The sequence below is a fragment of the Salmo trutta genome, chromosome 10 (genome assembly GCF_901001165.1).
Source record: "Salmo trutta chromosome 10, fSalTru1.1, whole genome shotgun sequence".
NCBI lineage: Eukaryota > Metazoa > Chordata > Actinopteri > Salmoniformes > Salmonidae > Salmo > Salmo trutta.
This window is the reverse complement of record NC_042966.1, coordinates 28,148,001-28,162,355: the sequence shown is the minus strand read 5'-3', so window position 1 is coordinate 28,162,355 and position 14,355 is coordinate 28,148,001. Positions and strand designations below refer to the sequence as shown.

At 44.3% G+C, this 14,355-nt stretch overlaps 2 protein-coding genes across 3 annotated transcripts in view; one reads left to right on the top strand and one right to left on the bottom strand.

The window, feature by feature from the left end:
* camkmt (calmodulin-lysine N-methyltransferase) overlaps window positions 1–2,098 on the bottom strand; it is a 158,126-nt gene extending 156,028 nt beyond the window's left edge. The window contains exons 1-3 of the mRNA XM_029765227.1: window positions 1,732–2,098; window positions 918–1,102; window positions 757–821 (exon numbers count right to left, since the gene is read on the bottom strand). Of these exons, the coding sequence (XP_029621087.1) occupies window positions 757–821; window positions 918–1,102; window positions 1,732–1,899 (418 nt within the window). The 5' untranslated portion in view covers window positions 1,900–2,098. The remainder of the gene's footprint in view (window positions 1–756; window positions 822–917; window positions 1,103–1,731) is intronic.
* A 131-nt stretch (window positions 2,099–2,229) lies between these two features.
* On the top strand, window positions 2,230–14,312 carry prepl (prolyl endopeptidase like). 2 transcript variants are annotated; one of them, XM_029765225.1, is made up of 14 exons: window positions 2,230–2,590; window positions 2,912–3,037; window positions 3,133–3,199; window positions 3,324–3,545; window positions 5,206–5,332; window positions 5,485–5,701; window positions 6,177–6,368; window positions 6,733–6,939; window positions 7,216–7,391; window positions 9,145–9,307; window positions 11,953–12,102; window positions 12,298–12,424; window positions 13,729–13,817; window positions 14,133–14,312. In XM_029765225.1, exons 1-14 carry the CDS (start codon window positions 2,450–2,452, stop codon window positions 14,205–14,207), a joined length of 2,079 nt encoding a protein of 692 aa, XP_029621085.1. In that variant the 5' UTR covers window positions 2,230–2,449; the 3' UTR covers window positions 14,208–14,312. The 2 variants fall into 2 exon arrangements, with proteins under 2 accessions (XP_029621085.1, XP_029621084.1); XM_029765224.1 differs by having other exon boundaries at window positions 9,145–9,361.
* The last annotated feature ends 43 nt before the right edge of the window (window positions 14,313–14,355 follow it).

Here is a 14,355-nt window from a genome sequence, read left to right as displayed (position 1 = left end):
TCGACCACAGTCCTCAACTATAATAACAAAACACCCGAGTTTGGCCTCACTTGAGAGGGAGCTAGAACACAGATAACAGCTTTAGCCAATCTGTTCCTTTCATCACATTTGTGGAATGCTCACCCCACTGGGTAGCAGGTATGTGGGCCTGCTAAAGGCGAGGCTGATGGGGATCACATGACCACATGACCTGGCTGTCAGGCAGGCATAGAAAGAGAGAGGCAGCTCCCAGGCTCTCTCTGGCTCTGCTGTGTGAATACTGCTGATCAGCGCTGCCTGCTAGTGGGAGTACAGAGAGATGCAGGCTTCCCTGAGGGGTTCCCTCTTCTACAACCAACCTCTCATTTACTGACCAAACTGTTACTCAGCGTTAAATAAGACGATACAGGACAGCTGTCACCGTGGCAACAGAACAGAAAACGATGTTTCCATGGCAAAACAGCTGCATGACCTTCTCACCTCATCACCATCTCCTCGGGATGCTGATTTGATTGGCTTCCACAGCTTAACATCAGATCATTTGTATTACATGAGACTGTGTTAAGTCCTTACAAAAAGGTGATCCTCAATCTGCCCTCAGCGATAATAGAAAAAATAGCCTTTTCTCACTCTTGCTTTCCAACAGGCTGAGTGACTCACCAGAAGAGCAATCGATGTAAGTGGGAAAACAGTGTGTTACAGGAGGCCATCATAGGGAGGTAGTCATAGGTTAAATGAACGCACACTCTTAAACATGTATATGGAGGACGTACTCACAGACATTCCCTGTATTGTCAAAACTGTTGAGAACCTCATTCACTCTGATGGGCCCGAGGTTATCTCTGGAAATGAATGAGAGAGAAATATGATTATACAGTGTGTGTGTAAGCTGCACAGTGCTCGGCTTAAACATAGGACAACAAGGATCTCAAACCCACCTGAGAAAGGCACTGAACTCTGGGAAGGAAGCACTTGTGTATTCCACCCACTGGCCTTCGGAGGGGTCATCTGTCTCTTGGTGCGTGACACTGGTTTTGTTGAACAGGTTGAAGGAGGAGAATCTCCGGACAGACACCTGCTTGACCTCGGAGTCTGCACTGTCCAGTTGTTTCTGCCTCAGCACCTGAGGGAGTGGGAGATATAGCAACTGTCAAACCACACAACCTGACCTGCTTTAAAAACACCACCTCAAAACACATGTACTGACCAAATTAGAGTGACATGGAGGTATTAGAACCTTCTATCTAGCCTAGTGATGAAGATCTGATATGGCTCCAGGCTCTATTGTTCATCCTTGAAACTGATAGTAATTATCTTGTCACAGAACACCTTTAGTTTATTACTAGCCCTTGCTCAGTGCAATATGAATTAGTGATGTTTTATTTGTATTTTTTATACTATACAGTATTTGAAATGCAAGAGGATATTTCTGGAAGCATTTTGTGTATCAGTGAAATGCCCATGTAAGGACAAAACCTCCCTCTCAGGTCATGCCCTCACACTGTTATGGTTACAGCCCAACTGGGACAGAGGACTGGGGAGCTGTATATAATCTGTTACACATGTTACTGTAAATACAGATACAGGTCTATGAATGGTAAATTGCTGATAAATGTAGCTTAGCTAAAGCCAGTATATATCTAGCTAGCTAATGGCGCAATGATATTAGCTAGCTAGCTAACGTTAGGCGCAATGCAACATTGATTCTGTCAGTTGATAACAAACCCATTGGAAATGTGACGCTTGTTTTACCTGTCGTAGGAGAGTCCATCTTGCACGAGCTACGTCGGTTCCACAATTAGGGTCTCGATTGGATTGGTGGTTGGTAATGAGCTCTTTTTCTTTATTTTCTGGCAAGGATGGCAACGGCGATTCGTGATATTTACATTTTTCTGGTTCACCTGTCAACTTCCCTTCCATCCTGTCTTCAGTGTTTTGGGCAAAAATAAATACAATTCTACAATGATTTACAGTGTGAAGCACACGGTCTAATAAAGCGAGTATGGCTCTGTTAGTTCACAGAATAGGACAAGTAGTACAGTGGTAGCGTGTCATCAACCGGTAAAACCCGAACTGCTCCGGTGCTGATGGAGAAAGCATGCTACTTCCGTACACTTGTGACAGCAAGACATAGCAATTTATTACCAACATCATCGAACGCAGTATTGAGTTACAAATCGTATGCCGTCTGGGATTGATTATTTTTGCCTAGTTTATACGCCATCAAACAGCGCTCAAATCAATGTTTTGAAAATGTTCTGCTAGTATCCTGGAGGTTGCGCAACGGCAAAGGCAATCAAACTACATGTAATTACAGTAACTATGGACTATTAAAGCGACACAAGAAGACATACTTGATACTGTTATTTTTTTAAAGAAAAATGTGTTCAAACTTGGGATGGGGTTCACTTTCAAAACAATGATTGACATGAAATTATAGCTTGGTCTGTCAGTTACAGTGACAGCGACTATGTGTTCCATGACCAGTCTGCATTCGTGGCTCAGTCCTCTGATTCGGGGAGGTAAATTTAATCAAGTCTGGAGCCTTTTCACCTGCAAACCTAGAGGATTGATCTACCTAACGGGTACACGTCGTTGCACAATAGTAAAGGTGCTGTACTCGCTCTCTATTGGTGCTAGTTACACGCAGACCTTTACCTCTGATTACTGTCCTCATCTAATATTTAAGGAATGTTTCTAGGGATATGTTACTGACAAACATGCTAGCCTTGTAGTAACCAAAGATGAAGTGGATATCGTAGAGAAACTGATCCTGTTGTTAGAATCTGATAGGCAATGGGGTCTTGTTTTTGTTGTTGGAAATGTACTCTCAAACGGTCAATCCAAATGTATAAAGGCACATATATTCAGATGACAGTCACACTGTGAGCATTTGTGCATACATTTCACCTAATATGTTCATGTCCTTCAGGACCCTTCCAGCTCCACTGTGGAATTCAACTCTCGTAATAAGAAATACAGAAGTCTGGAGAGGTCTTTCAAGAGAAGGTTAAGGGTCATATACCAGAGGTTCTCCGTAGGCCCAGACAATACAACGGTAAAGTTGTGCCTGATGTTTTGGCAAAGGTGTCTAAACAACTAACACTGGTTTAATAAAGTAGTCATTTTACTGACAAACCGCTGTCTCTCCAGATCCAGGGGCGTAACCATGTGTACTTCATGGAGGGGGATGGCATCTATAGAATGGATACCAGGCAGGGTAAGCACAATTTTCTGGACAGACCTTTCCCTAATCACACCACTTTCTACTACTGTCCAGAGCTGAAGAGAAGTAAATGACATTAAACAATGTAAGGTGTGGGTTTATGACTGACTGGCTGCAGGTGACCCAGAGCCAGAAAAGGTGTTGTGTCTGGACTCCGTGGGGAAGGGAGATTGGAGCCTCCAGAGGTTGCGTCTCTCCCCCAGTGAGCATGCCCTGGCTGCCACAGTGAAGGCCCCCCACAGAGAGGAGGCCAGATGTGTCCTTGTCAAGCTAGGAGACAGAGAACCTACACTGGACCCACCTCAACCTCTACTCACCATTGACAAGGTCTTCAGCGTCGGTGAGAGAGAGGGTTAATAACATGGATATAAACAGCGAAGTGTTATACTGTGCCTTCGGAAACTTTTCAGCCTTATTCTAAAATTGATTAAATAGATTTTTTTCCTCATAAATCTACATACAATACCCCATAATGACAAAGCAAAATCAGGTTTAGAAATGATTGATCATTGATTAAAAATAAAAAAGTGAAATATTACATTTACATAAGTATTCAGACCCTTTACTCAGTACTTTGTCTAAGCACCTTAGGCAGCAATTACAGCCGTGAGTCTTCTTGGGTATGACGCTACAAGCTTGGCACACCTGTATTTGGGGAGTTTCTCCCATTCTTCCCTGCAGATCCTCAAGCTCTGTCAGGTTGGATGTGGAGCTTTGCGGCACAGCTATTTTCAGGTCTTTCCAGAGATGTTAGATCGGGTTCAAGTCCGGGCTCTGGCTGGGCCACTCAAGGACATTGAGACTTGTCCCGAAGCCACTTTTGCATTGTCTTGGCTGTGTGCTTAGGGTTGTTGTCCTGTTGGAAGGTGAACCTTCGCCACAGTCTGAGATCCTGAGCGCTCTGAAGTAGGTTTTCACCAAGGATCTCTCTGTACTTTGCTCCGTTCATCTTTGCCTTGATCCTGAGGAGTCTCCCAATCCCTGCCATTGAAAAACATCCCCACAGCATGATACTGCCACCACCATGCTTCACCGTAGGGATGGTGCCAGGTTTCTTCTAGACGTGACGCTTGGCATTCAGGCCAAAGAGTTCAATCTTGGTTTCATCAGACCAGAGAATCTTGTTTCTCATCGTCTGAGAGTCTTTAGGTGCCTTCTGGCAAATTCAAAGTGGGCTGTCATGTGCCTTTTACTGAGGAGTGGCTTCTGTCTGGCCATTCTACCATAAAGGCCTGATTGGTGGAGTGTTGCAGAAATGATTGTCCTTCTGGAAGGTTCTCCCAACTCCACAGAGGAACTCTGGAGCTCTGTCAGACTGACCATCGGGTTCTTAGTCACCTCCCTGACCAAGGCCCTTCTCCCCCGATTGCTCAGTTTGGCCAGGCGGCCAGCTCTAGGAAGAGTCTTGGTGGTTCCAAACTTCTTCCATTTAAGAATGATGGAGGCCACTGTGTTCTTGGGTACCTTCAATGCTGCAGAAATGTTTTGGTACCCTTCCCCAGATCTGTGCCACGGACAATTCCTTCGACCTCATGCATTGGTTTTTGCTCTGACATGCACTGTCAACTGTGGGACCTTATATAGACAGGCGTGTGCCTTTCCAAATCATGTCCAATCAATTGAATTTACCACTAGTGGACTCTAATCAAGTTGTAGAAACAATTCAAGGATGATCAATGGAAACAGGATGCACCTGAGCGGAATTGCGAGTCTCATAGCAAAGGGGCTGAATACTTATGTAAATAAGGTATTTGTGTTTTTTTATTTGTAATACATTTACGAACCTTTCTAAAAACCTGTTTTCGCTCTGTCATTATGGTTATTGTGTGTAGATTGCTGAGGATTCTTTTTAAATTAATCAATTTTAGAATAAGGCTGTAACTTAACAAAATGTGGAAAAGTCAAGGGGTCTGAATACTTTCCAAAGGCACTGTGTTTAATATGGACTCTTCTACGCAAATAAGATGTGTGAGGATTGTCGTGTGTGTGTGTGTGTATAGAGTGGGCTACAGATGACATCCTATTCTACAGCAGTCAGCAGAAACTCCAGTGTCACCATGTGTTCCGTCTGGACCTGACTGCCACTGGGACCAGAAGCGCCCTGGTCTACCAGGAACAGCAGCCTGAGTAAGACTAACACACACCTCCCTTTGTTACACCTGTGTGTGTGTGTGTGTGTACATCATGTACTGTAATGTTTGGAAGAGGCCATGTTAGGACACGAGCCATTAAAACACAGAGAACATGTGTTAAAGTGCTCTGTTTTCTTTTGTCCACAGTGTGTTTGTTGAGGTGAGTCTCTCCAGAGACAGGAGGCTGGTGCTTGTTAACTGTAGCAGTAAGAGGAGCTCTGAGGTGTGGCTGATTGACAGCGCCAAGCCCCTTATGGAGCCCACCCTGGTCCAGGCCCGCCTCCCTGAGCTGCTGTACCATGTAGAGCACTCCCACGGCCAGCTGTACATCCTGGCCAACACTGGACCTGGACAAGAGTACCAGGTAGCCTACTGCCTCAGACAACCCCATAGATATTGATAGAGTACCAGGTAGCCTACTGCCTCAGACAACCCCATAGATATTGATAGAGTACCAGGTAGCCTACTGCCTCAGACAACCCCATAGACATTGATAGACATTGATAGAGTACCAGGTAGCCTACTGCCTCAGACAACCCCATAGACATTGATAGAGTACCAGGTAGCCTACTGCCTCAGACAACCCCATAGACATTGATAGAGTACCAGGTGGCCTACTGCCTCAGACAACCCCATAGACATTGATAGAGTACCAGGTAGCCTACTGCCTCAGACAACCCCATAGATATTGAAATAAAAATATTCTCTATGGACAAATCAGTGGATCTGCATGCAAACAAACAGCACGCACAGTTGCACACTGTGCTTGTGTGTGTACATGACTTGATAAATGCATGTGTTATCAATATAATCTATGATTGTATTCTATGCTGTCCCAGGTGTTGAGGGCACCTCTCTCATCCCCCTCCATCAAACACTGGGTCCCAGTGTGTAGCCCTGGTCCTGGGACAGCTGTGAAGGACATGGAGGTGCTCCAGGACCACTGTGTGTTGGCCACCAGGGACCCCTTAGGCCTGCTAGCACTCCAGGTGGTCCCACTATCCCAGCCAGCAACCACATCCACCCTGCAGGTGACAGAAAGAGCTATATGAAGACATCACTCTTATTTGATTAGTATCATTTTTATTCCACAGTTTTAAAATACATAAACTGTTACCTCTTAACAGGCTACTCTATTTCTCCTCCTGCTGAGGCAGTGGATTATCATTCTGATGGCCATGACTATGTTTAACACTGCACTGCCTAGCCAGGTGTACTGATAGTATACTGTATCATGAAAGCGAGGCCTTAAACGAATACTGAGATTCCGGCAAAGCCATGAAACGACCTCTAACTTCCTTCATACTGCACGCAGAGACATAAAAATGACATCCACAACTTAATTGCTAGAATCTAGCAGTATCCCTTTAACCAGAACTGTCCTCCATCTCTCAGCTGCCACCGTGGGCCTGTGCCATAGAGACCAAGAGGGCTGGGCTGACAGACAGTGGCTGGTTGGAGTTCCTCCTGTCGTCTCCAGTCCACCCCCCTGTCCTGTACCGCTACTACCCCAGGGAGAACAGGCTCCTCTTACAGGAGGACACAGAGGAACGCAGAACCCCCCAGGAGTATCAAACCACCCGACTAGAGGCCCCCAGCCAGGTAGATTGGATCTGAATCGTACACACACACACACTCAGAGAGGAAAGCCTCAAAAATACAATGCCGAAATGATGGGTGTGGACTGTATTTTGGTAATCCACTGATGACCTACCAGCCTGCAGTAAGGGTTCACCAGAGGCTCATGAAACACCATAGTCTAGGAGCTCACACACACATTACATTCCCTCACATACAAGCAAATTTTTTTTCAAAAACAGTATGTAATATTTTGTGTGTGTATAGTGATTACTGTACTCTCTCTCTCTCGGCCTATAGGACGGTACCATGGTGCCACTGACTCTCTTCCACAGACCTATGTTGGAGGAGCTGAGGGGTGCTCCATTGCTGGTGCATGTGTATGGGGCCTATGGCATGGACCTTAACATGGACTTCAGCCCAGACAAAAGACTGCTGCTTGAGGATGGCTGGGCTCTGGCCTACTGCCATGTCAGGTAGCGCTACAACTCCCAGAAGCCTTTGCGCCACAGAAAAATTGTTCCTACAGGATAAAGTCTGTTGTTGTGGGTGGCTATATTAATTGTTAGTGCTCTCATTGTAATGTTTTCTGTAGAACATATAGTACCAGTCAGAAATGTGGACACACTTACTCATTCAAGGGTTTTTCTTTATTTTTACTATTTTCTGCATTGTAGAATAATAGTAAAGACAAACTATGAAATAACACATATAGAATCATGTCGTAACTAAATAAGGTGACAAATCAAAATATATTTTATATTTGAGATTCTTCAAAGTAGCCACCCTTTGCCTTGATGACAGCTTTGCACACGCTTGGCATTCTCTCAACCAGCTTCATGAGGTAGTCACCTGGAATGCATTTCAATTAACTGGTGTGCCTTGTTAAAAGTTAATTTGTGGAATTTCTTTCCTTAAGAGTTTGAGCCAATCAGTTGTGTTGTGACAAGGTAGAGGTGGTATACAGAAGATAGTCATATTTGGTAAAACACCAAGTCCATATTATGGCAAAAACAGCTCAAATAAGCAAACATAAATGACAGTCCATCATTACTTTAAGACATGAAGGTCAGTCAATCTGGCAAATTTCAAGAACTTTGAAAGTTTCTTCATGTGCAGTTGAAAAAAACGTCAAGCGCTATGATAATACTGGCTTTCATGAGGACCGCCACAGGAAAGGAAGTACCGGTTCAGAGAATAAGTTCTTTAGAATTACCAGCCTCAGAAATCAGCAATTAACTGCACCTCAGATTGCACCTCACAGAGTTCAAGTAACAGACACATCTCAACATCAACTGTTCAGGGGAGACTGCGTGAATCAGGCCTTCATGGTCTAATTGCTGCAAAGAAACCACTACTTAAGGACACCAAAAAGAAGAAGGGACTTGCTTGGGCCAAGAAACACGAGCAATGGACATTAGACCGATGGAAATCTGACCTTTGGTCTGATGAGTCCAAATTTGAGATTTTTGGTTCCAACCTCTGTCTTTGTGAGATGCAGAGTAGGTGAACGGATGATCTTCGCATGTGTGGTTCCTACCGTGAAGCATGGAGGAGGAGGTGTGATGGTGCTGTGCTGGTGACACTGTCAGTGATTTATTTAGAGTTCAAGGCACACTTAACCAGCATGGCTACCACAGCATTCTGCAGCAAATACGCCATCCCATCTGGTTTGCGCTTAGTGGGACTATCATTTGTTTTTCAACAGGACAATGACCCAAAACACACCTCCAGGCTGTGTTAGGGCTATTTGACTAAGAAGGAGAGTGATGGAGTGCTGCATCAGATGACCTGGCCTCCACAATCACCCGACCTCAACCCAATTAAGTTGGTTTGGGATGAGTTGGACCGCAGAGTGAAGGAAAAGCACCCAACAAGTGCTCAGCATATGTGGGAACTCCTTCAAGACTTATGAAGCTGGTTGAGAGAATGCCAAGAGTGTGCAAAGCTGTCATCAAGGCAAAGGGTGGCTACTTTGAATAATCTAAAATCTATTTTGATTTGTTTAACTTTTTTGGTTATTATATGATTCCATATGTATTATTTCCTAGTTTTGATGTCTTCACTATTTTTATACAACGTAGAAAATAGTAAAAATGAAGAAAAACCCTTGAATGAGTAGGTGTGTCTAAACTTGACTGGTACTGTATATGATTATCTGTCTTGAAAAAAAAGGAGTTTGCTGCACTTCTGAATGTTTTACCACTCTGACTACATGTGTGGTTGTAGGGGTGGAGGTGAGCGTGGCCTGGGCTGGCATAGACAGGGTCGTATGGAGGGCAAATCGAGAGGAGTGGAGGACCTGGCTGCCTGTATCCACAGGCTCTATGACCTGGGGGTGTCGAGACCCTCTCTGACCGCCCTCACCGCTCGCAGTGCTGGGGCCATACTGGTGGGGGCGCTCTGCAACCTACACCCCCACCTCATACGAGCTGTCACACTACAGGTTAAACCACGCAGACCCTACCTGCAGCCTTCAAAAACACACACACATTTCCACCCCTATTTTCTCTGCTCTCTCAGGCCTGAATCCTTACTTGTGAAAAGTGTGTGTAACTTAACTTTCTGTGCAAATACCCCATTGACGTCAACAGTGGCGACCCGCAGTTCAAGGTAGGTGGCGCAGGTGGGGCAGAGCCGGTGGGGTTTTGAGCCCCATTTTTTAGCAAAAATAAATAAATAAAATGATATATATATATATATATACATACAGTTGAAGTCGAAAGTTTACATACACCTTAGCAAAATACATTTAAACTCAGTTTTTCACAATTCCTGACATTTAATCCCAGTTAAAATTCCGTGTCTTAGGTCAGTTAAGATCACCACTTTATTTTAAGAATGTGAAATGTCAGAATAATAGTAGAGAGAATGATTTATTTCAGCTTTTATTTCTTGCATCACATTCCCAGTGGGTCAGAAGTTTACATACACTCAATTAGTATTTGGTTGCATTGCCTTTAAATTGTGTAACTTGGGTCAAATGTTTTGGGTAGCCTTCCACAAGCTTCCCACAATAAGTTGGGTGAATTTTGGCCCATTCCTCCTGACAGAGCTGGTGTAACTGAGCCAGGTTTGTAGGCCTCCTTGCTCGCACACGCTTTTTCAGTTCTGCCCACAAATTTTCTATGGGATTGAGGTCAGGGCTTTGTGATGGCCACTCCAATACCTTGACTTTGTTGTCCTTAAGCCATTTTGCCACAACTTTGGAAGTATGCTTGGGGTCATTGTCCATTTGGAAGACCCATGTGCAACCAAGCTTTAACTTCCTGACTGATGTCTTGAGATGTTGCTTCAATATATCCACATAATTTTCCTCCCTCATGATGCCATCTATTTTGTGAAGTGCACCAGTCCCTCCTGCAGCAAAGCACCCCCATAACATGATGCTGACACCCCTGTGCTTCACGGTTGGGATGGTGTTCTTCGGCTTGCAAGCCTCCCCCTTTTTCCTCCAAGCATAACGATGGTCATTATGGCCAAACAGTTCTATTTTTGTTTCATCAGACCAGAGGACATTTCTCCAAAAAGTACGATCTTTGTCCCCATGTGCAGTTGCAAACCGTAGTCTGGCTTTTTTATGGCTGTTTTGGAGCAGTGGCTTCTTCCTTGTTGAGTGGCCTTCCAGGTTATGTCGATATAGGACTCGTTTTACTGTGGCTATAGATACTTTTGTACCTGTTTCCTCCAGCATCTTCACAGGGTCCTTTGCTGTTGTTCTGGAATTATTTGCTCTTTTCACACCAAAGTACTTTCATCTCTAGGAGACAGAACGTGTCTCCTTCCTGAGCAGTATGACGGCTGCATGGTCGCATGGTGTTTATACTTGCGTACTTTTGTTTGTACAGATGAATGTGGTACCTTCAGGCGTTTGAAAATTGCTCCCAAGGATGAACCAGACTTGTGGAGGTCTACATTGTTTTTTATGAGGTCTTGGCTGATTTCTTTAGATTTTCCCATGATGTCAAGCAAAGAGGCACTGAGTTTGAAGGTAGGTCTTGAAATACATCCACAGGTACACCTCCAATTGACTCAAATAATGTCAATTAGCCGATCAGAAGCTTCTAAAGCCATGACATCATTTTCTGGAATTTTTCAAGCTGTTTAAAGGCAGTCAACTTAGCGTATGTAAATTTCTGACCCATTGCAATTGCGATACAGTGAATTATAAGTGAAATAATCTGTCTGTAAACAACTGTTGCAAAGAAAAAGCCATATCTCAGACTGGCCAATAAAATAAAAGATTAAGATGGGAAAAAGAACACAGACACTGAACAGAAGAACTCTGCCTAGAAGGCCAGCATCCCGGAGTCACCTCTTCACTGTTGACGGTGAGACTGGTGTTTTGTGGGTACTATTTAATGAAGCTGCCAGTTGAGGACTTGTGAGGCGCTTGTTTCTCACACTAGACACTCTAATGTACTTGTCCTCTTGCTCAGCTGCACACCGGGGCCTCCCACTCCTCTTTCTATTCTGGTTTGAGCCAGTTTGCACTGTGCTGTGAAGGGAGTAGTACACAGCGTTGTACGAGATCTTCGGTTTCTTGGCAATTTCTCGCATTGGTAAGGATTCACTCCATTGTGCTGGAAAGAAAGCTCTGCTGTTGGGACAGCTTTATGTAGGCCCTAACAGTTTGTGGGCACAGCTTGTCGCCGTTATAGTGGGGGGCAGCAGGTAGCGTAGTGGTTAGAGCATTGGGCTAGAAAGGTTGCTGGATCGAGTCCCCGAGCTGACAAGTAAAAAATCTGTCATTCTGCCCCTGAACAAGGCAGTTACCCCACTGTTCCCCAGTAGGCCATCATTGTATATAAGAATTTGTTCTTAACTGACTTGCCTAGTTAAATAAAGGTTAAAAATAGTGCAATTAGTGTGTAGTGTCTTTGCTGGCATGCATCTAAATTACATGCTAAAATCGCCACTGGACATCAATGTATAATTAGTGGAAAAGTTCAAGTTACAGTACGGCCACATATCTTGAGTAAGGATTAGGCCTTCACCCTCACAAGTCACTGGTTAGGTGTTCTCTTCTGTCTCCAGGCACCTTTCCTTGATGTGCTGGGCACTATGCAGGAGCCCAGTCTGCCCCTGACGCTGGAGGAGAGGGGGGAATGGGGGGACCCCATGTCAGACCCCTGCCAAAGGGACACTATCGCCTCCTACTGCCCCTGTCATAACATTATACCTCAGGTTTGCTTATAAACATTACTGTACACAACACAAAACCATAAAATAATATGCAAACATTGCCCAAACAACTTTTAAACTCTGTTCTTTTTCTCTTTGGGGTTTTAGGCTGCGTATCTGTATAGCACTTTGTGACAACTGCTGAGATAAAAAGGGCTTCATAATATAAATTGGTGCTTTTGTGTGTGTATTCCACAGCACTACCCCTCCATGCTGCTCACAGCCTACATAGAAGACAACAGAGTGCCTGTAGCCGGAGTACACAAGTACGAGGAGAGACTTCGGGAAGCAATTCACACACACCTCAATGGCCACCCTGTATCTGGTGAGGAGATAGACATGAAACAGTTACTCTACCTAAAGCACATTCCAATGAAGACTCATTATCCCAGAATTGTCCAGAGTTTTGCTCTTCCTGAAGAGCAACAGTGTGGTCAGATTCAGGTCCCACTAGAGTGTGTGTTCCTCAAGAGACTGCTGTAATGGATCATTGCTAGAAGTGTAGGAGTTTATATCCAGTACAGAGCAGAGGTCACCATGTAGCACAGCAGCTCTATGTGAATCAGCATCAGCAAGTCATACTGATTCCCCCAGTGAGGGACTTACTCTAGCTCTTTACCGCTCCTTAATAATCTCACATCAATTCAATTTCAATATAAGGCCTTTATTGGCATGGGAAACATATGTTAACATTGCCAAAGCAAGTGAAGTAGATAATAAACAAGTGAAATAAATAAATTAACAGTAAACATTACACTCACAGAATTTCCAAAAGAATGAAGACATTTCAAATGTCATATGTCTATATACAGTGTTGTAACGATGTGCAAATAGTTAGTGCAAAAGGGAAAATAAATAGACATAAATATGGGTTGTGTTTGTACATCGCTCTCCTTCTCTCAACCCCACACTGTCTCCTACTCTGTTTCTCACACACACATTCACTCTGTCTAATTTTCTGTCACTCACAGACATACACACACTTCTGTGCAGAGGCAGAGAGGGTCTCTCACTAATCTCTACCCCTCTCCTCTGTCATTGATAAAGTGCTGATCGCACACCCACAGCCGGGTTCATTAGCATGTTTATGAGATAGTGTATCAGCAGGAGAGATAAGGAACAATACACTGGGCTCTGGCAAGGTCAGGAGGAGGCTTGTGAAACACAGCACATTGAGGAGAAAGGGAGGGAGGGAGGACAAGAGGGAGGGAGGGGAGAGAGAGGGAGGGAGGGAGCCTAGGAGAGCAGCAGTCAGATTAGAGAGAAATGACTGAGGACTTTTCAGAATTAGAGCTCCTCTTGTTTCCTTTGCTCTTCTCATCAAGCTGTGATCACAGGAGGAAACACTACAGAACACACCAGACACTCACTACATTATAGGGGAAACACCTATTGCTTTTGCACCCAGCCTAAAATATCTTCGCTACTATTGATTAAATGACCATTTTGCTACTAGAGGGACTGGATATTGTTGCACCCCGCCTGACTGCAGCCACATTCCGATCAGAACACTTCCTCCCTGGCAATGACAACCTCTGATGTGGTCATGTTGACAGAGATCGGACACTTGTATTGGACGTGATGAACAATGCTGATTTGTTGTTTGTGTGTTGTCATCTCTGTATCCAGAATCTGAGCCCACACCCAGTGTCATTCTGGACCTTCAACCGGGAGCAGACCACTTTGGCCCAGGGGACTTTGAACTGTCTCTGACTGAGGTATCTATGGGCTCTCTCATGATATCCCTTCTTTTATAGAGTCCACGACAATATGAACTGATCAGTCTCTGACCCATAAACCGTCTGAGTTGCACCCTATTCCATATATAGTGCATGAGTTAGTGTAGATTTATGAACACTACATAATCATAAACACTGTAATAAGCATCACTAACCTGCCAACCAAGGTTGTTGAGTTATAAAACATGTTGGCATTGTTGATATGGACTCAGGTAAGAGGATTACACTATTATACATTGCTGTTCTCAGGCTGACCTGACAGCCCACTCCTGTCTCTCTCCCTCCCCCACTCAGAGTGCTCGACAGCTGGCCTTTCTCCACACAGAGCTGGGCCTGAACCAGCAGAAGACCAAAAACAGGCGGAATTAGAAGGAAGTGTGGAGGAGAACTCATCAGAGCCATACAGAGATACATGTGTGGTTGAGTAAAATAAAATAAACATTTTGGGGGTATGAACTCAAAATATAAAGACAATTTATATATTTTTTTACTGAGTTACAGTTCATATAAGGAAATT

What these genes read in the sequence shown, in the direction of transcription:
- prepl (XM_029765224.1), top strand. Translation starts at nt 2,450, where the DNA reads ATGTGTTCCATGACCAGTCTGCATTCGTGGCTCAGTCCTCTGATTCGG. An exon ending in TACCAGGAACAGCAGCCTGA is followed by an intron (nt 5,333 to 5,484) that starts GTAAGACTAACA and finishes TTTTGTCCACAG; the next exon opens with TGTGTTTGTTGAGGTGAGTC. An exon ending in CAATGGCCACCCTGTATCTG is followed by an intron (nt 12,425 to 13,728) that starts GTGAGGAGATAG and finishes CTCTGTATCCAG; the next exon opens with AATCTGAGCCCACACCCAGT.